At 45.3% G+C, this 25,705-nt stretch overlaps 1 protein-coding gene across 2 annotated transcripts in view; it reads right to left on the bottom strand.

Moving 5' to 3' along the window:
- Nucleotides 1-359: 359 nt before the first annotated feature.
- GJD4 (gap junction protein delta 4) overlaps nucleotides 360-25,705 on the bottom strand; it is a 50,191-nt gene continuing 24,845 nt past the window's right edge. For both annotated transcript variants that reach the window (XM_085631889.1, XM_085631888.1), the window contains one exon: nucleotides 360-3,741. In XM_085631889.1, the coding sequence (XP_085488015.1) occupies nucleotides 2,573-3,741 (1,169 nt within the window). In that variant the 3' untranslated portion in view covers nucleotides 360-2,572. The remainder of the gene's footprint in view (nucleotides 3,742-25,705) is intronic.

Below are 25,705 nucleotides of genomic sequence, written 5' to 3'. Positions count from 1 at the left end.
TTAGCTACCTTTCTTTTAATCGTTTTTTCTCGCTTTTCTGCTCATCACTGTCTTACTCTGGGTCAAAGTCTGATGATGAAAAATAAGTCCTAGTACACAAAAACGAGTGCCAGTGCCCACCACCTGCAACCACCAGCACAAATTAAGCATTGGCAAAGGTAAAGTATAGGTGTACTTATCACAGATAAATGTAACTTTTGCCAGTTTTGTTCATTCTAAAATGTGCAATTCTTGATTAAAAATGCAACAGAAGTGAAGAAAGCAATTTGTCTTTAACTAAATTAAGTCTACATATGAGTCTTTTTTTTCATTCAAATGAATGTCTTGAAACAAGTAAGATTAATATCAAAATACCTTTATTTAACATTAAAATTGAAATGGGAGAACAACACATACGCACGTAGGCTAACAGGATCATCTGCGAAGCCCAAAACCTCTGTCACATATCATAAAAAGAAAACATTACACTACACAAAATAGAGACATGACGGGCTGCACAGCTGTGAAACACATTGGGCCATGTGTACAGTGAAGTGGTGGAGAGAGGCGTTAGCATTCCTGGCTTAACGCCTCTCTCCGCCACTTCTGAACACAAGGCTGCACCATAACTTCAGGAATGTGGTGCAGCCTTGTGTTTCCCCCTGCGATGGTGCTATGTTTAGCAACTTAGCGCCAATGCAGACATCCTTGCACCAGAGTGCAAGGGTGTCTGCGTGCAGGGGAGGATTGTTTATGTGTAGGAAGGTGTCCCTTCCTGCACATAAACAATCCTAAAATGTCATTCTGTCACTTTCATGTGTGCTGCTTCATGCAGCACACATAAAAGTGACAAAATGGCATTTTAAAAAAAAGTTTGTGCAGGAAGGGAAACCTTCCTACACATTAATAATGGCATTTTGTTTTTCCCATGTGTGCTGCACAAGGCAGCTCACATGGAAAAAGCAAAAACGAGGAGAAATAATGCATTTCTCCTCGTTTCGCCATCTTAAGACCAGTTTTTACCTGGTCTTTATTGTGGTGTTGCCGCCTGTGTACGCCACCCTTGTATATAGGGGGCAGCATCAAAATGAATGGGTGTTGCGGTGGAATGCCCACTGCAACACCCACTGCCCACCCCTTTCACGCTAACCACAGCGTGCAAGGGGGCCTTATGTACAAGGCAGCGTTAAGCCACGTTAAATGGCTTAACGCTGCCTTGTACATAAGGTGCAGCCCCTATCGCCACCACAACGTCGCTATAGGTGACGCTGTGGTGGCGATAGGCACTTGTACATATGCCCCATGATATTAACATAACCTGTATGAACATTATGGCCCAGATTTACTAAGCCTGTCATAATTTGCTCTGCGCAGGCTTTTACAAGGGTAGATAAATCAACATAATGCTTTATGTCACTTTGGGTCACCCATTTGCGGGTGCAAAACTTTTGTAAATAACCCCCTTTGTGTCATTGCATAGAAGCTTCCGGTTCTATTGGAGGAGAAGTTGGTAATGCTTTTGGAGGTGGACAGATTTTGCCAAAAGAGGAAATACACACTTTATAAACTAATTCTTTCCATATAGTATTATGTTGTAATTGATTGGTATTTGTACAGTGCTTTCCACTCTCCTTGCATGGCCTAAGGCACTTCTCTGAGTGGCTAGCATTATTTATATAGAGCTGCAAATGTAATGGCCCCATTTTCAGAGTGTTTTGTTATCTAAGGGAAGGATACTAAGAACAAACCATTAAACAAAACAATGCAGCAGAGCGGCCTTCAGATACACAAGTCTCCTCAACCTGTCACAAGCACACATACTGGTACATTTCCACCTGCTATGTCCCAGTTTACTTGGCAATCTGTCTATAAATGATAGAGTTTTTTGGATTTTGTCTAATGGGCAATCCGGTTACCGCCCACTGCTCCCAACTTGCAACAGTAAACAACCACATTTCCATAGACATACCCAGGGCAGTGTCACTAACAGCTGCGCTGACTCAGTGCCTAGCACCTGTTTTTATGCACTTGCACTAGCTAAAGTGCACTTATTTAACACAATATTTTTCTAAATATCTGCCTAATTCTTTGGTGTTTCTTAACATTAATTTACTTTCTGGGTTAACAAGTCGTATACGTGCAAACTACGGAAACATGCCAAAATTATTTTTCTGTGTAGCAGATGTTCTTTTGGATTTTAATATTCTTATCATAAAAATTCCCAGAAAAGTACAACTATCTGTAGCGTTATTCCTGTGCTACCATATCTACGAGTCTTCAAGGCGCTGCTTTAAAATAATATGAATGTAAACGTCTCTTGTGGCATTACCGGAACAACCATAGAAAATAGTAAAGTTCATACTATGATTATTTGCTGAACTCCACAGATGCTTGGTTAGTTTACAGAAAGCTTACAATCATATTGAAGCTTAGTGGGAACAAATCATTTATGCTGAAAAAAGTCTATTCTTCGCTAGGCTTTTTCAGTTAGTAAAAGGCACAATTTTGCGTACGTTTGTATATTTAACACTTTAATATTTTAAAAATTGTACTCATCAGTAATAACAATATTACACGTAGTTAGTCTTTCATTTCACACCCATTCAGATTTCTGGGATCTGATATGCGTAGACTTGATGAAATCTGAATGCGCTGATGAAGTGATCTCCTCCAAAGATTCGCCTCCCAAAGGACCGGTGTGAAACTGAGCGCCTAAGTCCTGTTTCTCATCAGATTTTAACACTGGATCCTGACTCTGGTCTTCCTTCCCTAATCTGCTTTGCCTCTTGGTGGTGACTGAGGGTTCATCCATCTTAACTAGGGCATTCAAAGTGCTACCTGGAGGTGCGAGGCTAACCTGAAGGGAATATGCCTTCTTGTTACTATTGGAGTTAATATTTGACCTGGCAGTATCCTTGGCAGTGCCCCCATAATCAATAGATATGGCTTCATCTTCATTTGAACGGAATGATGGGGAATAGTCACACGCTGGATCAACCGTTTTCTTCCTTCCGAGACCTTGGTGATGAGGTTGAAGGTGATGGATCTCCTCAAAGACAGGAGGTTCTGGAAAGGCATCTTGTGGCAGTAGAGCGGAACAGCGCCCATCCTTTGGGTAGTCCCTTTCCATCAACAATAATCGGTGGCTTCTCGTGCCGCCTGTTGCTCTCCTGTGTATCACAAAGATCAGGTCCACAATGCTAAGGAGAAGGGAGCCTCCGCTGACCCCCCACATAAAAATCATCATGAGCGACTTCTCGGTGGGTCTGGAGACGTAGCATTCGATGCTGCCAGTACAAGGTGGCTCAAAACAACTGAAGGTTTTGGGGACAAACAATCCAAACAGATAATATTGCCCTGTACTGAATCCGGCCTCAGTTATGATTCTAATGAGGAGGTGAACTAAATAGGCCCCAGAAAAATCCAGGATTTCCCATGAGTCAATTTGGGAGTTAATCTGGAATGCAGGATTGGGAGAAGGTGTCATTTTGGTGGTTGAAATCTCTGATCCCATGTGCTGTGAAGCTGACTTGCTGAGCACGTATACATCAAAAAGAGCATGCAGCAGCAACAAGCATAGGACTTGAGCCAGCCAGAAGCGAAAGTGTGACACAGGCGAGAATATGTCGTAGCATGCATTGGAGCAACCAGGCTGCAGCGTGTTGCAAACAAACTTCTCCTGCTCATCTTGATAGAGCGGGTATCCCGCAAGAACAATAACCGCCATCCTGAGAAAGATCGTTGACGTAACCCATATCTTTCCTAAAAGTGAAGAACAAATAGTATTAGTCCTCATAGGGTGCCATCTTGTTTTTTCATTTGGGCAAAAAGAGTTTTAGGAGAATGAAGGACATGCTTTGTGAACAGGACAGCTACGTAGATTTTTTTCTATACACACAAAAAGTTAGCCCATTTTTACGCAAAACGCCAAATGTGCAAAAGGAATTTGTATTCTCTGTGGGCAAACCTGTTTTTCCCATGGAGCAAGCCTTCCCCCTACACCCCCTAATCTCTGTGGATGATGTATTCCCCTTTACATTCTTGAAGGGGTGGAGGTAGCTTGCCAGAAAGGGTCAGGTTTTAGTTTATGAATGCCAATATGCGTTTCTGCATTCACAAACTCACGAGGCAAACCGCGCCCACTTCCCACTCCTTGTGTTGAATTTACCTCTGCATGTTTTCCCACTTGTGGCAGAGAAAGCAGTTAATTAATTTACCCCTGATTTTTATGTGTTTCCAGCAGAATAAATGGAGGAAAATTCGTCCATAAATATATCTTTACAGCCAAAAATACATTCTGAGATCCAGGCACTATATGTTATACATTAGTAATTCCCTCTACAGACATTTTCTGAATATGTGCATGGACTAGTAATTGACACTGCATGTAGCTCTGGAAGCAATAGATTCTGTAAAACATTTTCACTTCGTTATACAAAAAAATGTTTACACTGCATGAGACATCAATAAAAATGCCTAAGAACAGTCCTGTAAATTAGCATTTGGATCTTTGGGTCATACAGGACGGTTTTGCTCCAGGATTTTGAGATATTGGCCTGGCATTTTTAGGTTTCACCTGCACAGGACTTGAGCTGAACTTAGGAAGTTTTTTGTGGTAATTTTCTTTTTTTTAAAAGGACTTACAGCCTGCCATTACTTTACATTTTTTCATATGCTTGTCACTCTGTTTTCCATGTCTTCGATTGGATGCAGCATGTTATTTCCTGTTACGTCATCTTTCTCTTTGTGTGTTTTCTTATCAGTGGAGCTTGAACCAAGTACCCCCTTTGAACGTTTCCTCCACCTTTTATGGCACTACTTTTTTCTTTGTGCTCAAGCGTGTTTGGCAACTGCATATTATTTGTGTTACTCTCCCGATCCCAAGCCTAGCAGCACCCCTGATTGTCCCCTCTTCCCCTGGACCTCTTACAGCTGCGTAGCAGCTTGAATTCCCATGCTGCTCCTCTCACAGATTCTTATCATCGTGGACACTTGGCCCCTGCTGTATCCTCGGCGCTCACCGTGCAGCCCATCCTGCGCCTTGGCCCCCACAGCTTCCCATCATACAGTGATCTGAGCCCGGGACCTGCAGCAAAGAGTCATGCTGAGTCCTGCACAGGTGAAATACGCTCAGCGGAGAGCTAAAGCGCCCAGAGCAGCCCGAAGAACAGCCTGAGCCTCAGACGCTCTCAGCGTCGCCTACTGACACCACACATGGCGCGCACACACACCGGACGGAGCCGAGTCGCGAGCTACTTCCCCACTCTACAGATTATCAAATCTACAGAGTATTTGAAGTGCTGCTTTAAAATTTGTCAATGAGAGACTTGTCAGTTGTTTACTGCACTGGCTTTGTTATGTACTGTAATCGCATGTTACTCGTATTTCTATAGCACATACCTGACATTGGTATGACCTCGCAGTGCTATGCACTGACTGGAATGTGAGTCTGGTATGTTAACCCCTTCGACGCGCATGACGGAACGGTTCCATCATGCACGTCGGTTGCGCTGTGCGCATGACGGAACCGTTCCGTCATGGCCCCGCCCGCGCACGGAACCTTCAGCGTGGCGCGGAAATCCGCGCCGCGCTGAAGGGGTTAAGAGCTGTCTAACTGCCCTGTCGTTCGTTCTGAAATTAATTTGTTAAAATTTTGCTACAGTAGCTCCCGATGTCCATTAATTCAAATCTAAGCGCTCTGCTCACAATCAGTTAAAAACAATATCAACATTGCTGTCCAGTATAGCACAGCAGGGTGCAAATACCACTTTAAAAGTAAACACAAGGAGATGATGGACGGAGCTCTGAAACTTTTCAGACACTCACCCCCAGTCACAGATCTGGGTCGAATTTATCATCGTTCCCAGCGTAACTGGGGTAGCGAAGTGAGCTAAAGAATAATGTTGGATTCAACCCAGGTCTGTGACTGGGGGTGAGTGTCTGAAAAGCTTCAGCGCTCCATCCATCATCATCTTGTGTTTGATTTGTTCACCCTACGTTGGCAGGGTATGCCGAGACTTAAGTCCCTTGCTCACTTTGCCACTGGATTCAAGCTAGCCTGGCTGATGAAGGAGTGTTACACCGCAACCGGTCCCAGGAGGCTTGTTTACGGTCCAGGGAAGACCTGGCTTGGCAGTTCTGTCTGGACTCTTCCCATGAGGCACAGGGTCAGGACTGATTTGCAGATGGCTTTGTCTGAACTGGGGTGGCAAAGTGAGCTAAAAAATGATGCTGGATTCAACCCCGATCTGTGACTGGGGAGGTGAGTGTCTGAAAAGTTTCAGTGCTCTGTCCATTATCACCTGGTGTTTGATTTGTTCGCCCTTAGTTGGCAGGGTATGCCCAGACGTGGGTCCCTTGCTCACTTTGCCACTGGATTCAAGCTAGCGTGACTGATGAGGGGTGTTACCCCGAAACCGGTCTCAGGATGCTTGTTTCCGGTCCAGGGAAGACCTCATTTGGCAGGTCGGGCTGGACTGTTCCCATGAGGCACAGGGTCAAGACTGATTTGCATACAGCTGGGTCTGAACTGAGGTGGCGAAGGGAGCTAAAGAATAATGTTGGATTCAACCCAGTTCTGTGACTGGGGGTGAGTGTCTGAAAAGCTTCAGCGCTCCATCCATCCATCATCATCTTGTGTTTGATTTGTTCGCCCTACGTTGGCAGGTTATGCCGAGACTTAAGTCCCTTGCTCACTTTGCCACTGGATTCAAGCTAGCCTGGCTGATGGAGTGTTACCCCGCAACCGGTCCCAGGAGGCTTGTTTACGGTCCAGGGAAGACGTGGCTTGGCAGTTCTGGCTGGACTGTCCCATGAGGCACAGGGTCAGGACTGATTTGCAGATGGCTGTGTCTGAACTGGGGTGGCAAAGTGAGCTAAAAAATTATGCTGGATTCAACCCCGATCTGTGACTGGGGAGGTGAGTGTCTGAAAAGTTTCAGTGCTCTGTCCATTATCACCTGGTGTTTGCTTTGTTCGCCCTTAGTTGGCAGGGTATGCCCGGACGTGGGTCCCTTGCTCTCTTTGCCACTGGATTAAAGCTAGCCTGGATGCAGAGGGGTGTTACCCCGAAACCGGTCCCAGGAAGCTTGTTTTCAGTCCAGGAAAGACCAGGCTTGGCAGTTCGGGCTAGACTGTTCTCATGGGGAACAGGATCAAGACTGATTTGCATATGGCTCGGTCTGAACTGGGTTGGCGAAGTGAGCTAAAAAACGATGATGGATTCAACCCAGATCTGTGACTAAAAAGTTTCAGCGCTCCATCCATCATCTCCTTGTGTTTGCCACTGTAATAGTGCCGTAGCGCCTCACAGCCATGTGACTGGACTCAGGGATGCTGACACCCTCTGACAGAATATGCATCATGCCAGGAGTCTGTAGCTACCACATGGGCGTATTGCTTTGTTTACATGGTTACTTAAATGTTGTTTATAGATCAGGCTAAACAACAATATGAGAGTGAGAAGTCAGGAGACGGGCCCGTTCCTCTTCCCAAGTGATTTGTACGTACAATAACAAAAAGAGAATGGGTCTTTTTCAGGTATCGCCAATATACCTGTAATACCTTCTAGGTGGTTAGTCTAGGTAAACATACTGCCTAGAAACCCATAAGGTGTGTAAAAGAACCCTCACTCACCTACCTGGTAGGTGAGATATTCATCATCGGGTTCCCACCCTAGTAACCAAATGTTTCCAGGGTGTGCTACACTGCATGATTACAGCGGAGCTGGGTTTTTTGTTCGAGGATGAAGCGGTGATGGTTAGTGAATGGTGCTCGAGTGCAGTGGTTAAAATTGGCTCGATATTCCCAGTCACTTCGACTTAAATTTTTATCACAGGAGTATTGGTCAATATTAAAATCGTGGAGAATTTGTGAAGGATATTATTTGATCCTACTTATCCTGAAACGGTCTACATGTTTCAGCCATGTTACTATGTGCCTCTCAGAGTCGGAATGGCTTTCTTCAGGACCAAAAAGCCGACATGCACGCTAAGGCATGCAGCAATTGTTTGAGGGGATTGTACTTACAACCCACTGAAAATCCACCGTATTATTTTTCTTCTTTCACGGTGGTAGCCTTTTGCCACCTGGGATCGTCCAAAGGGGTGGACTCTTTAGTCACACTTTCTTCAAGGTATCACACCCTTCATGATACCTGATCTGCCTCGGGTGTCCTGCATCTCATGTAGACTGAGTATAAGTAGGATCAAATTACTATCCTTCATTCGATGACCAGAGTCAGAACCCATTAATGAAGCCTGTCACCTACCTGGTATGTGAGTAACGGTTCTTTTACAAGACCTTATGGGTTACTAGGCAGTATATTTACCTAGAATAACCACCTAGAAGGGATTACAGGTATATTGGTAATACCTGAAAAGACCTGTTCTCTTTTTGTTACTGTGTTCATAGATAAGGGTCTGAACCCATTGCCGATCTGCCAAATTTCATGCTTGTTGCAACTCTGCAGCCCCTGTAAGGTTTTCAGCTTTGTCTTTGCCCTCAAACTATGAGTACATTATATACATTAAGCAAATCTAACGTAGCCGAAGGAGACAGGAGCTCAAATGCTGTAATGCAAATCATTTCTTCTCTAGGTCTATCGATTTGACTCTTATACCCCGAGGCTCTGTGAGTTGTTGTATGCAGACACTGGTGTTTGTGTGGGTTGTATGTTGGAACAGCAGGCCTTTACCACGCATTTTTCACCCACATTTTTTAGATTGCATATGCTTTTACAAGGTACGCCTTTACCACGCATTGTTCATATATATTTATATCTATATATAAATAAACAATGTATTTGTGAGGGGAGACCCCCTACAGCCCCAAACATACCTTAAATGCATGGCAAAGGCCACGTTGTAAAAGTAAATGCGTTCTAAAAACACGCGTGGTAAAAAAAATGTGGTAAAGGTACAACATGGTAAAAACCTTGTTGTAAAGGCTGTTTCCCGTTTGTGTGCACATGGTACAATGTTTACATGGCATTTCTCCCAAAGATAAGCCTTTTAATAGCATTGCATGCAAAACGTGTCACAGTTGTCGGTGTCATATTCATGCTATCATCCTCAGAAGGATGAATGGTTGAGGATGCCAGTGACAGCAACAAGCACTTTATTCACAGAGCTATAGTGCCTTTCAAACTGTGAAGTACAGGCATAGATTTGTTATCTACAGCAAAGGTGAGTGATGAGCATATATATAAGAGGGATTTGGAAGAGGTTATATATGTGTGCGCCCCAAAACTATGTTGCTTTCGCTGTAGAGGCACCAGGCAGCAAAAATGTCACATTGAGAAGGTGACGCTGTTTTTAAACATATTGCAAAACAGCAATGAGATAATGTGCAAAATTTCTTAAATGACAGAACCTCTATAATGTGGTCTACGCTGGCTGCCTCATAGTGTTTTTTTTTATTATTTAAGCCATGCTGGCGCTGCTTGTAACATGTTTACAAAAGATTTAACATAACCAATAGATATGCAAAGGAAAACCTATTGGCTTTCCCAATGCTTGTTTACAGAAGCTGTCTTCTTCTGAATCGGACTGTTATTTATCGCTTGTACTAGCCTGCAAATGTTTCCGAAAAAAAAATGTTTTTTTACATTTTTTGCTGGAAGGTGTTTAAGGAGAGCTTTGGTCGCAGTCATGATGGGAAAATGGAAAAGCGCATCAGCTTCTTCTGGAGAAGACTGGACTATGGCCTTGGCTGCACTTGCTGCACATGAAAAAGTCCTATACATTCTTAACTAACCAGGGATTTATGCAAAAGGCTTTGGGGTCATTGTAATGATTTATTTTTGGAATGTTGCTAATGTTTAGAAAAATAGCAGTCTTTTTATTTTTTTTTATTTTTTATAGTAGTCTTTTTTTTCCCCTCTCTTCCCTTTGAGTGGATCTCCCCCAGTACTGAGGTTGTTCTAACCAATTTTAGGTATTAGAGGATTTAACTATTGACTTTATTGCCTGCACTTTTAGTGTTATTTAGTCATACATTTTTTAAAGAAAAAATAAACTTTATTTACATAAAAATGAATAAATCCTATTCGAAACACACATTTGCCATCTTCTCATATTCTGATTATTTTCATACTTTGAAATAGAAACCGCAAGGAATTCTCGAAATAGCGAAAAATGTATCTCCAGCACAAAGGTAATGTCCTGCGGCATGATTAACTTTGAATCAATCCAATCACGCCAGTGTTCTCCACCGACTAAGGCTACTACTGCTATGTATTAATGCAGATATCATCTGTTATTTGCCCAACCATAAAATAAACCAGCTTTAACATTTTTGAAGATACACAAAACAGAAAAAAAAGAAGAACGGTGATTATTTGAATACATTTTCTTGATAGGATTCCAGACAGGTGTGATGATGGCATAACTGTAATTTCCCCGGTAGGTGGACAATAAGTCCACTTCTGCCAGACTGTGGCCGAGGCTAACAGGTTAAAGGGAAATTTGGCAAGCAAATGGTAAGGCCCCTTGGCCACATCTCTCCCATATTAAAATCGCTGGCCCGATCAATGAATACGGTATTGGCACAAGCCGAACAAGCCATTTTATATGAGCACTTACGATCCTTCGCAATCTAACATAATACTCATAATTCTCTACGCACATTGGACACGCCCCAGTCTTTAAATGGGGCTTAACACGCAGATTGTGGTGCTTTTCACGGCTAAATTGTATTGTAATTGCATTTATATAGCGCTTACTACACCTGACGAGGCGTCAAAGCGCTGTTTCTGTGAAATGGGAATATACCAATATTTACCTAGCTTTTCCCTCCAGTAAACTGCAGGGTGTGCTGTAATTTCGGCAAAACTGGTATTCCTGAGACTCGCGCAAACAGACATTTGCACAGATATCAGAATATAAATGGATATTCATATTAAGGGCATTAGTTTAATATCACTAGGACAAATGTGGGAAAAGATTTACTGAACATCGTTGGTTAATTGACTTCCAGGGCACTACAAACAAAATAGTCCTACAGTTCTAGTACGGGACCAGTAGAGGGAGCACAAAACCAATAAACCATTGAATTAATATACTTTCCACTAAGTCAACTCTATTGACCAAATGTTCCATCACTCACATGGTAAGAGAAAAGGTAAATGACCAACGTACAGTGCAACCTTTCTAGAATACCAATGGCAAATTGCTAAGGATGGATTAATTACCAAATAATAGTCTGCAATTGTTTATTTGTACGATTTTTGAGTATTTATCACTTGTATGTTTATACTTACACGTTACTTTGATGAGTCCATCAGTCATCAATTAAAGCCCAGTATACATGTAGGAAGGTTGAATAAGACATTACTTTCTATACCTCGAGAACACGATTAAGGGAAATGCCTGAAGTGGTGCTATGAAGATATCCTGACTGGATTTCAGAAAAGAATGGTGTGTGTATTACTATTGCCATTTGTGAAGCATGTATGAAAAGTATATGTAAGTATTCATGCATACACCAACACACACACACACACACACATACATATATATTCACTGAAGATAAAAGCTAATGTTTAAAAAACAAAAAACACTAAAATTCACCAGAATGTGTGTTTCTGATCTGACTGTAACTTGCTCCCCACCATGCGCTGCTTAATAACCCACACAGATATTACATAACTCAAGACATGTTAAAGGTCATCATTGATGACAACCCTAATGACATCTCAAATTACATCATTAACGGCATCACTGATAACAACATTGTCATATAAAGCAGTGAGTGTACATGTGTCAGTCCATAGGAAGGGACAAGCGTAAGTCTTGGCGGCAAGTGTGATTATGTATGTCAAAACCTTTATTACTCACCCTTTACAAATCACTAAAGTTTGGCCTGCAAATATTACTCCATGTTGAAGAAGGTACAATCTGAGTGCACCTAATGTGGGTTGCAATGTTATATTTGAAAGTAGGTTGTAGCTTAAAGCCAAAGCTTGTTCCTAAAAGTCTGTGAGAAAGGGTGAATCTTCTGTAAAAGATTTTTATCAATCAGTGGATGCCTGGGTGCATGTCCATGTTAAATAGTTGTAATACATTTCTGTAGACAAAGTCTATGTAGTGAAAACATTGTTACGGTGCGGATATTTTTTCCTGCATTTCGCTTAACAGTTTGAGGCATTGCAGATTGTTGAAAAATGTAGACTGTAGAGATGTATTAGTGCACATTGCTGGTGTGAGCATGGCTCTAAGGTCTATCCCACTGTGCCTGTCTCAAGAATGTGTGCAGTGTATTTACAAAACGATGGAGTTTTTCCATAGGACCTTGCAGAGTGTCTCTTTTCTGTGGTAAATATTAACCCCCGCACTGTGCCCATTCCAGTGTACATGCATTACAACCAAACCAACTTTGTGTTTCCTAACAAACAGCCAACCAGCGTTGTGATTATAGTGGTCGTTGTTTGCCGCAGTTTATTAGGATTATATACATATACAAATACTTTGGTCATTTGTATGACCCCCTGGTCATAAATTATCATTTGCGAGCTGTCATATTTCAGGTCATAAATCATCTACTCATCATGTCATACATATTATTATGCGGTACATTGTATGCATATCACCAGTTCTTCAATGGCACCCAAAGTTCTTTGGTTAGTTCCTTGTAGTCCTTTCTCTTTTCTTGTCCTTTCTGGGGTCATTGTTTGGTTGTTCTCCACGCCCTTTGTGTGTGGGCGGTAGCTTCTCCCCCAGAGTTAGGCCCCAACTCGCTACTGTGTCTGTCTCATTTGTGCCCTGCCGTCCGCCGAGGTCTGGGCTGCGAGTGCCGTCTTTGTTTGCTACCTCCTCTTTTGTTAGGCCAACTCACCCTGCCGTGTGGCATGCCAAAGTGAGTGGCCCTCCTTCTACACACCGCCCTGTCTGTGTGTCTCCATAACCAACCATTGTACCATTACTTCTCAGCAAAACACTTGTTTGCTGTCCAACACTGCGACACTGCTGTTCCTTAGGTGAGGGTGGGTGGGACAAAAATTCCTTCGGTGCGCCGTTCCCCTGCTCAATGATGATAGGAGCTACCTGGGGGAGAAGTGGCTTATATCCCCCCACACTTTCCCGCCTTGCAGTTGTTGTACCCCAATTCGGGGGTTTGTACCTCTCCAGGCCCCCCCCATTAGGCGGGGGCCTGGTTCTGCTCTGGTGCCCTTGGGAGGGCTCGGGCTACCTTGTTCTGCTTCTGGGTGCTCTAGGCCGCCCAGAACCGGATCCTTGCAGGGCTCGGTGTAGGTTATAGTGCTACCCCTCGAGGCCCCATACGTGGGCGGCCTCTGCGATATTCCCGCACTGTGCCCATTCCAGTGTACATACATTACAACCAAACCAACTTTGTGTTCCCTAATAAACAGCCAACCAGCGTTGTTATTATAGTGTTCATTGTTGGCCGCAGTTTATTAGGATTATTTACATATACAAATACTTCTGTCATATTTTGTATGACCCCTGGTCATAAATTATCATTTGCGAGCTGTCATATGTTGGGTCATCAGTCATCCACTCAGCATGTCATTCATAATATTATGCAGTGCATTGTATGCATATAACCAGTTCATAAATGGCACTGAACGTTCTTTGGTTAGTTCCTTGTAGTCCTTTCTCTTTTCTTGTCCTTTCTGGGGCCATTGTTTGGTTGTTCTCCACGCCCTTTGTGTGTGGGCGGTAGCTTCTCCCCCGGAATTAGGCCCCAACTCGCTACCGTGTCCGTCTCGTTTGTGCCCTGCCGTCTGGCAGGGTCTGAGTTTGCGAGTGCTGTCTCCATCTGCTACCCCCTTTTTTGTTAGGCCAACTCACCCTGCTGTGGGACCTCCCAAAGTGAGTGGCCCTCCTCCTACACACCGCCCTGTCGATGTGTCTCCATAACCAACTATTGTACCATTACTTCTCCGCCACGCCGTCAGGGATGCTAACGTCTTCCTGCGGCTCCCCCCAATCTCCTTATTGCTCTCCTTTTCTTTTATATATTTTTTTACTTGCAATCTTGCAGGGCCATTGCTCCCCACAGGTTATCCCAGAATGTACGCATCCATTCTTCCGATAGATGTACCCCGTCATGCCCATACAGTTCCGGGTGGCTCGGGTGGATGAGCCCATGCCTGATGCTTTCTAGGCTGTTCCTTGGTCTAGCAAAATTTGCTAACTGCAATGTTCAGTTTTCTCCTTGAGTTATCCCCTGCCTTGTGTGACTCGGCTCCATTCCAAACCATTCTACTGATCACTTCTGACAATATGATGGTCGTACTCCCAAAGCACTTGGATGCCCCCGTGAGGTCCGCTTGGATATCCTGGAGGAGGGCCTCCCCCCCCCCCCCCCCCGTGTGCAAGGTCATTACCCCCAGATGGATTATCAAAATGTCCGTGTGCCAAGCTGTGTCTGCCTGCAGGTCCTTGAGGGCCGCTGGGAGCTGATTCCATCTCATCCCTGGCTGTCCCAGCGGATGCACGTGCTTACTGGTCTTCCCGTCAATCTGTGGCCCCCCCACCTGCCACCAGGCCTGCATCCTGGATACGAACGAGTGGCCCACTACCCACACCAAGCACTTTCCTGCCAAAATAATGGTAATAAAAAGTCAGTCAGTTTCTCGCACTGGTGTCTGCGCCCCAGAAACAAAACCAGGCAGTAGCCCCCAGTTGCAGTCCAGAGGGGGGGGGCTCTAAAGTAAATGATGTAGGTCCTGTGTGCACGGGACCGCCATCTGCCTACCGACTGGATCCCTGCTTCGGTCATGCGGTGTTGTGCCGCTGATGTTGCTGCGCCAATCCTGAAAGAGTGGGAGCCAAATGCCGCTGAAAGTAGCCCTGCTTTAGCAAGGGCCTGGTGCATCACTGCTGTAAATTGAAACCTGCTTAACTGGCTCCCGTCTAGGTGTTTGAAAAGCGGGCCTTCACTAAATGGGCGTGTCGACATGTATGTGAGCAAGCAGCAAACTGCGCAGTATCTGTGGTCTTTGATGCACTTGAGCAGTACTACTGCTCCCTTGCCGGCCTGATCCATTTTTGACCGTCTTAGTAGTAGCTCCACCACGGCTACATTGGGTCTGACATCGGCGGCCTGTAGGCACCGCCCTGCTGGTCTGTTCTTCCGGGTGCCACTAGCTCACTTATTCAGAAGGCACCAAAAAATGCTGTGGAGAAGGCCGCTCTGAAAAGGTGGAGCTCAAAGATGTCCCTCGTTAGTTCCTTCGGCGTGTCCATAAGCTGGCTCAATCTTGTGAAATCTATTGGGTACCTGCAGTCTGTCTTTACCCCTTCAGCCTTCTTCCACCCTTTCATTGCCGCTTTAATGTACAGGGATGCAGTGGGGTCCTGTCCTATGTGAATCTTCGTGAAATGGGCGGCGGCTGACAGGTGGGCCTGTGCCCATGATCTAGACTTCTTCTTAGTGAAAGCCCACTGGATACATTGCTCAACTGCTCTTCCTGTTTTGGCCCTGTTCTCTAGTGTCTGGATTCCTCCTATCTGCGTTACTGTCCCAGCGTATTTTCTGTAGCATCTGGCAGCTTCCAGGGCAAGGTCTTGATTTACCAATGTTGACAATTCTATCCCGCCAGGCTCCACAGCTGCTCTGGGAAAGGGGTCATTACTTGGTCCGCCCTCTGGGCCAATTCCCTGAACCTGCTCATCTGGGCTCTTGACAGGGTGTCGGCCACTGCATTCTCCACCCCTGGTACATGACGGGCCTTCAGGTCTAGGTTCCCCTCCAACTGCAATTTAACCAATTGCCGCATTAGTCTCAGTGTGTCAGGGCACCTCGCCGATCCCCTATTGATTGCCTTCACCACCCCTTTGTTATCTGACCACAGCGTCAGTTTCAGGTTTCTCAGCTCCTGCCTCCAGACGGTCAGAGCCACTATTATGGGTAACAGTTCAAGGAATGTAATGTTGTCGGTGATGCACAGCTATTGCCATCTGTTAGGCCATTGGCCTGAACACCATTTATCCCCCAGGATTGCCCCCAAGCCTGTGCTACTTGAAGCGTCTGTAAACAGGGCTATCTGCCTAACTGTCACCCAGCCTTCTCTCCAGATTAGGACACCATTAAAATCAGTCAAGAATGTGTCCTACATGAGCAAGTCCTGCTTGACCCCTGCTCCAAGCCACACATGGTGGTGTTTGTGAGTGAGTCCTGCTGTTAGCTGGGTTAACCGCCTGGAGAAAACCCTTCCTGTGGGGATAACCCTGGCCATGAAGTTGAGTTTGCAGATCAACCGTTGGAGGTCAAGGAGGGTTGCCTTGTTGCGTCCACAGAGGCACTTAACCTCTTCCCTGAAATCTCTTACTTTCTTCTCCGGTAATCTGGATGTTCCTGCTACTGATTATATAGAAATGTGATCTTCGTAGCGGGCCCTACCGTCTTCTCCGCTACCAGCCGGATCCCTAACTCCCCATCTAACTCCTGGAATGCCGCCAGTGTGTCGCTACATTCTGTTGACCTGGCGGGGCCTGTGAACAAAGCATCATCTAGGTAGTAAAGTTTGCTCTCTGCGGGGGGCTTGTCATGCAGGGCCCAATATAGGAAGGTGCTGAACTGCTTGAAGTATGCGCAGGATACTGCGCTCCCCATGGGCATTGCTTTATCGATGTACAGGGCCCCCTCCCACTGGAAACCCAAGAGGTGAAACCTGGATGGATACACTGGTCGAGGGTGAAAGTCTGATTCTATGTCCGCTTTAGCAATGAGAGCCACCTGACCAGCAGACCGCACTAAGTCGATTGCGTCGTCGTCTGTGGTGTATCCCACTGAACAGGCTTCGGCACAGATCCCGTCATTTACTGACGTGCCCTCAGGGAAGGATAGATGGTGAATTAGTCTAAACTGCCCGGGCTCCTTTTTGGGAACCACTCCCAGTGGTGAGATTACCAACCCCTCTTGTAAGTGAGGCAGCAAGGGGCCCTCTATCCTACCCAAGGATCTCTCTTTTTCAAGTTTCTTGTGGACGACATCTGGGTGTTGTAGTGCTGATTTTAGGTTGTTTGCGCTGCCTGGGGGGAGGGGGCCCTCAAATGGTATAATAAACCCCTTCTCAAACCCCTGCACTAAGACTGCAGCATCTGTTTTGTTGTGATATTTGTTGGCTAGGCTGCGGAGTCGCTGGGTGTTGATGGGGGTCCTGGCTAACCGGTAGTTGTGCATCCCCTTTGGGCCCCCCAAAACCTCTTTGACTATGTCACTGCTTTCTTTTCTTCTCTTTCTTGTCCCCTCTATGCTCTTTCTTGCGTCGACACCCTGCCGCCAGTGCCCTCCCCCACACACGGAACATATGTGTTGAAATTTGCATGAAGCTCCCCAAGTGCACTCATTGGTGTCATACACTGGCAGGCGGGGGGTTTCCATGAGTTAAAATGTTTGGGCCTATGAAAGAACTTGCCCTTGCCTTTGTAGAAGGACCCTCGAAAGGGCTGTTCACTCTTTCCTGCCTAAGCTTTCACTTCTTTAGCTACCATCATTTTATGTATAAAGCCAGACACATCTTCTTCATTCCCTTCCATTTCTGGGTGTGTCTGCATCTTTAGCCTGAAACCTTTGTCATATTTCAACCATGCATCCCCTGGGAACTGCCTTTGTGCCCCATGGATGTTGGCCTCCTATAACCAAAGGGCTGCTGTGTAGCGCGGGAATTTTTCAACTATTATGCACGCCATTATTCTAAATACGTCCAGCTAGTTATCAAAATTCCTTTCTTTCCTATTCCTTCTCCTTTCCCTTCTATCCTCGTCCTCTTTGTTGCAAACTGGCAGGTCCAACCCATCTAATTGTATCTCTAGCAGCGAGAAGATGTCGATAAATTTTTTCCTCCGTATCCTCTCTTTCACTGCCAAGGGGATAAGACTTGCTAAACCTGTAGCCCTTGTGGTCATTGATGCCAAACATGGTGAGGGTCTGGTGTAAGCTTCTAGGGCAAAAGCCATTCTAGTTGGGTCGCTTCATGCGCTTGCCCATGCCGCTAAGAGGGATCCTAGCTCCCCCCATGTACTTTGTGAGGCCTGCCCTTGCAAGCGTTCTTGGCACATGCAGCCCGGGTTTATCAAGTGCCAAGGAAGCCCCGATACTCCTTCTGTAGCTTGCGCCCCTGTGTTCTCAGTCGCCTGTGACCCCAGCCCCTTAAACAACAAGGATGCCATTGATTTCAAGCATTTCTGTACAATTGTATTAATATGCTCACCCCCTTGTTGCTGTCCTGCAGCCACCGGGTTGGCTACAGGCGGCAGGTCTTTCGTCTGGGTTCTTCTCCTGGGTGCCCTTGACTGGGGTGGTTTGGGCGTCGCCCTCCGACTTTTCTTGGGTGCTGGAGCGGCAGCGTCCCCCATTGTTTGGTCACTTGTGCCTTCACCCTCGTCATGGCCCAAGTGTGAATGCAGCCAGCTGGTCACATGGACCTCGGATGCAGCCCGAAGTTTCTTCAGTAACCCACTTAAATCCTCTGGCTGCCTGCCTGTGCCTTGACCTTCCATGGCGTGTGCTTCTGAGCGGGGTGCTGCCACCCTCCCTATGCACCAAACACAAACTTATCTTTCCTGGCTGTTTGACTGATGACCTTGCCTTTTTTGGCAGCGTAAGCTCCTTCAATTGCTGCTACTGCAGCCTGCTGGTCACTGTTTATGGCTGCCTTTGCTAATGTTTGTTGGCCACTTCAACACCACAGTCTCCCACCTGTAAATACATAGGGGGTGCTCGAATGCTGGGTGTCAATCTTTTTGAGAAAAGCGCTGCTCCTGTGCACCTCGCTTCCCTTAACCTCTAACTTCCTGCAACCACAACCGTAGAAAATTCCAGGATTTGTACACGTAACCTCTGGTGCAACTATTCCATAATGATTCCTGTTTGGCGGGCGAATTCAGCTAAGACCCCTCTAGAACCACAGCAAGCACCATTCTTTTACCCCCTTTCAGAAGTCAGCGGCTCACGAGCGCTGGGAGGGGCCGGGGAAATTATAAACAATGTTTCTGCTACAAAGCTCAGTGAGGCCCGGAAGCTTCATGTGGGCGAGCCCGGATGCAATCTCTCTTGAAGCTGCGCAGCCACAAACACACAGCCACTCCCGAGTGAGCCTGGTCACTGGAGATATCTGACAGGTACTTCAAACTGCGGGACTCTCTTTCCAGGCCCTTCCGCCTACCCGTCCTGCAATTAGCAGCGCTCCTCAGCCTCTCCTGTACCACGTGGAGCTGGATGAGTGGGAGGGGGGTAGTCGGAAGCGTTCAGCCGGCACAATGAGGGCAGGCGGCTCTCTGGGGCTGCACACGCTGGTGCTCTTAAATGATGTGCAGCTTGATAGAGTTGGCAACACGGACACCACGGAACACAGCGACGGTCGACCGATGCACCCACGGGGCTCCTACATTCTTGAATTACTGGACGCAGAAACCCTCTCAGGGGTGGTGGAGATGGCTGCCCGCAAATCGTTCTGTCGCAGGCCTGCTTCACGAGGCCCGCCGTACACAGTCACTTCGAGCAATGAGAGCGGGCGCACCAAGTACCACGCCTGGACAAGATGAGTCAAGGCGCACAATGTAAAAGGCTCCTGAGCACGGATCTGCTCCATGAGGTGCTCAAGCTGCTTCCCAGAAACACCGCTACACCAGGACTTCGCCGGGACACTTGACACACAGAGCATCGCCTCACAATCATCCTGTAAGCCAACAAAAATTCCTTCGGTGCGCCGCTCCCCTGCTCCACGATGATAGGAGCTACCTGGGGGAGTGGTGGCTTATAACCCCCCACAGTTTCCCGCCTTGCAGTTGTTGTACCCCCCCATTGGTGGGCTTGTACCTCGCCAGGCCCTCCCATTGGATGCATTCGCCATTGATGCCGAAGCAGCGCTGCTTCAGAGCCTCCACAGCATCCATAGCACAGCTCAATGATGAGGCAGCACCCTCATAATAAAGGGTTTAACGACGACGTGGGACCCGACTGCGAGACTTGACAACTTCTCAGTGTCCTTATCAGAAGGGGTTCAACAAAGACCCGGGACCCGACTGCAAGGCTCGATGGCGATGCAGTGTCTTCATTGTGAGGGGTTCAACGACGCACGCATGACCTGACTGTGTAACTTGGAACTGACGCAGCTGCTCTTCAGTGTTGACACATTCTTTGGAAAGGTACTTCAGCGGGGCCTGCGTGACTTCTGTATCCGACCCGGGCTCCATCTCTGCCGGCTTGATTTTTCATATTTGACCAGGTCCAGCACGACCAGATGTCCTGAGTTGGCACTTTATGCTTGTAAGCTTTTTAATGTCTAAAAATGTATAACTCTGGTTCTATTTGTTGGATTTATGTCGTTATGGTCTTGTTTTCATCATAAAATTAAGCTCTATTTGTCTAACCTGGTGTGGATTATTGTTGTGTGGTGTTTTCACTGTTTTACTGTCTTAATTGCTGCACAAATACTTTAAAAATTGCCTGTTAAGTTAAGCCTGACTGCTCTGTGGGAAGCTACCAGAGGGCGAGCACAGGTTGATTTAGGGTGTATGTCTGTCTTACCCTGACTAGAGTGGGGGTCCCTTTTTGGACTGGGTGCATAGCTCTGCCAACCGCATTGCCAACGTGCAGGGGGAGTGATATTTGTTGTACATCTCATTCCTTGCCTATGGACAGGCCGCTACCTTTACACCCCCTTCCTTGCCTGCAGCCTTTTGGCTTATAATGTCACCTGAAGCCCTTAATGGCTGTATAGAACCATATTGCACTTTTGCCTGTTATGTATCTTATACATTTTACGTGGTTAGCTTCAGTTAGTGCACACAGTGTACTATTTCACAGGAACTCATCAACTATGGAAAATATTTCACAGGGCCCTGGGAAACATGACAAATAGTTGCAGGTTACTGTGAAATGTGGTTTTAATTATCTTGATGCATCTAAATCATTCTCCAGAGCTTCACCATTGTCCATTATTTATCCAACCTTCTATTCATCTAGGGTAAATAAAACCTGAACATTCACAATCCAATTAGGGCTCCTTTTTAGCTGCACCCTGCAGAGTACAGCGTCAGTAATCTCTCCACTCTGCAGACAGAACGAGTTTCATAAAAGTAGAAGCTGCTTTAATAAAAATTCTACACTTATAATTACACAATTAAGCATTTTGCTCTTCTTTTCACCTCCCGCAACTAAACAATAAAGTACAGTACTGCACGTACTATTTTCAATTTATACTTCCCTGTTTGCAAAGAAAAACCTTTACCAAGTTAATGGCTTAAAATAAACATGTAATATAAAAATATGTCATAGGAAAGGTGTAATAGGTCCTATATTACCTTCCGTGGTTCTGGTGTCATTTACAAACGACTCAACTTTCAGCCTTATGGTATATAATGCTTCCTTAATCCGTTTTTAGCCTCATTGATTCATTTTACACAAGTACCCTCTAGATCAGAGGTCTTCAAACTTTTGTCGGCTGAGCCCCCCCATCTAACCCTTTTTACACATCGAGCCCCTCCACCACCTCCTGGCAAAAAGTTATGGTAGCTGGTAACTATGCATCATTGATGGCAATTCCCTCCTGCAGATCCCAGGTCATATAGGGCAAATACTATTATGTAAAGTAAGAGTGTTTAGTAAACTGAAGTTTTTGTAGTGCTTTTGCTTAACATAAAGTTCAAATGAAAAGTCTCCAAGAAACAATTAGCACAAAAAATTACATTGGTGCTTTATTTTTCACATACAACACAGAATTTAGGATAGATTAGTAAAAACACTCCCAAAACACAGGTGAGGGGTGTGCCTGTTTTTCTCCACAGAGACAGTCAATGTGTGGATGGATTCTTGCTTCTGCCATCCTTAGGTTGTGCTCCACTTCCAGTCTTGAGCAGTACCTGGAAACAGGAGTGCTCACAACATTTTGTAATATATTTTCTGCAGTTTTATATAGAGCGAAGATGACCCAAAGGTATTGGAGCGCTTTACAGGAGCAACTTTTACATTACACAGACACACATTCATTTTTTGTAAGCACAGGGATATTAAGTGATTTGCCCAGAATCACAGGATGTTGAGCAAACGCCAAGAATTGGTTCCCCAGCTCCACAGTCATCGGCTCTGGCTGTTGCGCCACATCCTTGCCCCTAGACAAGATATCAGAAAAAGGGGTTCCACTAAGCATGCTTTCAGACATAATTGAAAATTCTGTGATCATGTGGAGTATGGCTAGGTGTTGCCATGCCAGTAGGAGGCCAGCCACAGTTTTCCAAGAAGGCCTAGGGGACATTTACATACACATTATAAAAGTGATAAAAGTGATTTAAGAGGATCTATACCGCTTTATTCTCTAGCAGTATCCAGAGTCAATTTGTTAGCATAGTTGGCTTATAAAGAAGATCGCCTTCCAAAGCTTCAGAAATAGCTGCACAAGAAAGCATTTAAATTTGGTCTACAAAGGAACTGAGGACAGATGGTAGGCATACTTCACAATATTTGTTATATTAGGCTTGTGGACTCAGCTCGTGGACTCAGCTCTAAGGATTGGAACATGTTAAATGAGCACTAGCGACTTTAATCAAGGTCAAATTAATTTTTCGTAAGTCACTTGTAAATTAAGTGATTTTGTGCAGGATCACATGATGTTGAGCTAATGCCAGGACTCGGACCCAGGTCCCCAGAACCAAAGTCAGCACCTATGGCAACTGTAAAGTAACTGTGATGTAAATAACAAAAGTAATAATAAATGTAGCAGTACTTATATTAGCAAGACTGGATTTACTGTTTCTAAAAAAGTAATGTATTTAAGAAGTGAAACAATCAGAAACATAGAAGAAAGTCTACAGTGGCACATACAAACAGCAACTTTTAAGAAGGGCCAGAGTGTCACACAGACCCAGCAACGTAACAGAAGTAGAATAAAGGGGGGTAGCACAAGTGACATAGATGGACAGCAGTGGCACGTTCAACCAGCAACATTGAGGAAAGACCACAATGGCACAAACTTTCAGTGACATAGAAGAAGCACTATAATGCCACATATAGACTTTGTTAGGGGCATGCTCACAATGAAACGAAGTCACACAATTCAGTTTGAGGAATTAAGTGGGAGCCTAAGAGAAGTAATGACACAGCTGATCAAGAAGTGTGTTAACGCTAGATAATGTCTCTGATTTTTTCTTAAGTGTGCATTTTCCACACCAAAAAACATTTTCTTTTAAAAGAACACATGACCAATAATATTGTGCATTTACATATTTAACATTTGCTCATAATGCAAAACATGTAGCTTTTAGAGAGGAAAGCCTTATTTTCAAGGTGGCACCTAGCTACACCAAAGAGTCCTTACCATGTGCTGAAAACAATACATCTAATGCACTACTATGGATGAGCTGTCTAGTAGGCTAAACGATACAATAAACTGTCACTACAATGAAGGGTGACATGTTTACTCCGCTGGGGAACTGTAATTAAATGTTTTTATAACAGTGGTGAAAAAAGCTCTGCCAGACAGGTGTGCTCGGAAGCCAGAGATAAAAAGCTAGAGGTCATAGAGCGTGATCTCTAAATTATAGATTATGTAGGTAAATAAACGCCTCAACTCAAGTAAACATGTGTTGTGTGCTAAATGTCACATGCAGCTGGACGCCTATCATAATTCCCTTCAAACTGACAGTGTTTCCTCTGGAGTACAGGATTGTGCTAGTTCCCAGATCAAGGGGAACCTGGTGAAATTATTGTTGTCTCCTTATAAGATTCTCCCTTTTAGAGAAACAAATGGTGCAGATGATAACTTGCCAAGAAGGAAAGACAGATAGCTGGACTAACAGTTCTTGTCCGGTTACTTACCGGTAATATTCATTACTCCAAGTCGTAGCCCTCCCCGTCCCAGTTCAAACCAGATGAGCATAGCTCCTCCCACCAGAAACTCCCAAACAAACTCCACGCCCATCCCTTCCCTCCAGGCCACCCCCATAACCTTAGGCATATAACAAGTGACCCCCAGAACCACAACCTGCACCACCAATCACAAGAAGCCAAACAGGGAGGGAGGGATGGGAACCCGGACTGGGACGGGGAGTGCTACGACTCAGAGTAATGAATATTACCGGTAAGTAACCAGACATTACCTCCTCGTCAGCCCTCCCTGTCCCAGTCCAAATCAGATGAGCAGATACCAAAGCAAGAATCGGCTTTATTGAATATCAAAAACAGACTTTATTTAGCACAGCAATAAGTCACACCACCGGAGCAGAATGTAACAAAGCGTCCCCAAACCCAGCAGACTCAGTCCCACCCACCACCAAACGATAATGGAACATAAACGTTTGAGGAGGTCTCCAGGTAGCAGCCCTGCAGATCTGGGCCATGGAAGCCCACTGAAAGCAGGCCCAGGAAGCAGCCACCCCCTGAGTCAACCTCCCCTGAACCGATCCAGGCACCAACACACCACAAGCCTCATACGTAGCACCCATATCCCAGCGCAGCCAACGACTGAGAGTACCCCGAGAAGGCTTCAGACCCTGACCAGCCAGTCCAAAGGTCACAAAAAGGGAATCCACCTTACGAAAAGGCCTAGTACGTAGTAAGCACATCTCAAGAGCCCGCTGAACGTCCAAACAGTGCAGCCGCATGTCCACCTCCGAAAGAGGATCCGGACAGAAGACAGGCAACACCAGATCCTCCGAGCAGTGAAACAAGGAAGGGCCTTTCTGAACAAAGGAAAGATCAGGCCTCAGAATGCAGAAAAAACAAACAGGTTGTGATTCTGGGGGTCACATGTTATATGCCTAAGGGTATGAGAGTGGCCTGGAGGGAAGGGATGGGCGTGGAGTTTGCTTGGGAGTTAATGTTGGGAGGAGTTATGGTCATCTGGTTTGGACTGGGACGGGGAGGGCTGACCAGGAGGTAATGAATAGTTTGCAAGATTCCAGCCCCATTTGTCTGAATACTGCCTTTGATCGCCTACCTGGTACAGTTTCCTGGTAGGAATGTTTACTCCCTGGAAAACGTGTATTTCCACACTCTCTTTATTGGGAAGGCTGTGGAAATCCAGCCAGGCATGCACAGCCTAGGGGTGCTGGAGATAAGACTCCAGACACTGCCCAGCCGAACCCCCAGCAGCTGGAGCTGCAGCAGCAGCTCGAGCTGAAACACACGATGGCGGGGGGTGAAGCACTTTCAGCCTAACGTGGCGTTTCACGCTGAAAGCAACAATGGAAGTGAAGTGGTGGGGTGGATTGCCCCACAGTTTGAAGACATCTGCTCTAGATGAATAGAGGGCCATTTAAAAAAAAAAATAAATTAACACACTTTATTGGTGACCGCTGTATGCCATGTACTTCCTACATATAAGCTTTCAAATACAGTCTTTTGTTTTTCTCCCACCATATACATCCCCATGCATTTGTACATAGCAATCTGGTTTCTCATATCTTGCGTTAGTGGGGAGTCTTACAAAGGGCATTGATAGTCTGCTCCCTTTTCCTAACCACTAATGTGCAGGCGGTGTACCATTTTATATATATATATATATATATATATATATATATATATATATATATATATATATATATATTTATATTTATATTTATATATATTATTATAGAGGGCCATTTGATGAAGGGTTCAATAACAAATACAGAAACATTTTAGTATGGATGGCATGGCACTGGAAAACAGTGTAAAGCAGCTACGTAGCTATAGGTAGAGAGGTCTGCAGTCCTCTGTTGATAAGTCTTATGGTAGTTCAGTCTAATCCTTAATGTGCAATCTATGATCTTTCGTCATT

The sequence above is a fragment of the Triturus cristatus genome, chromosome 10, assembly GCF_964204655.1.
Source record: "Triturus cristatus chromosome 10, aTriCri1.1, whole genome shotgun sequence".
Classification (NCBI taxonomy): Eukaryota; Metazoa; Chordata; class Amphibia; order Caudata; family Salamandridae; genus Triturus; species Triturus cristatus.
Note: the sequence above shows the minus strand (reverse complement) of the source record. Positions and strands in the feature narration are given on the sequence as shown.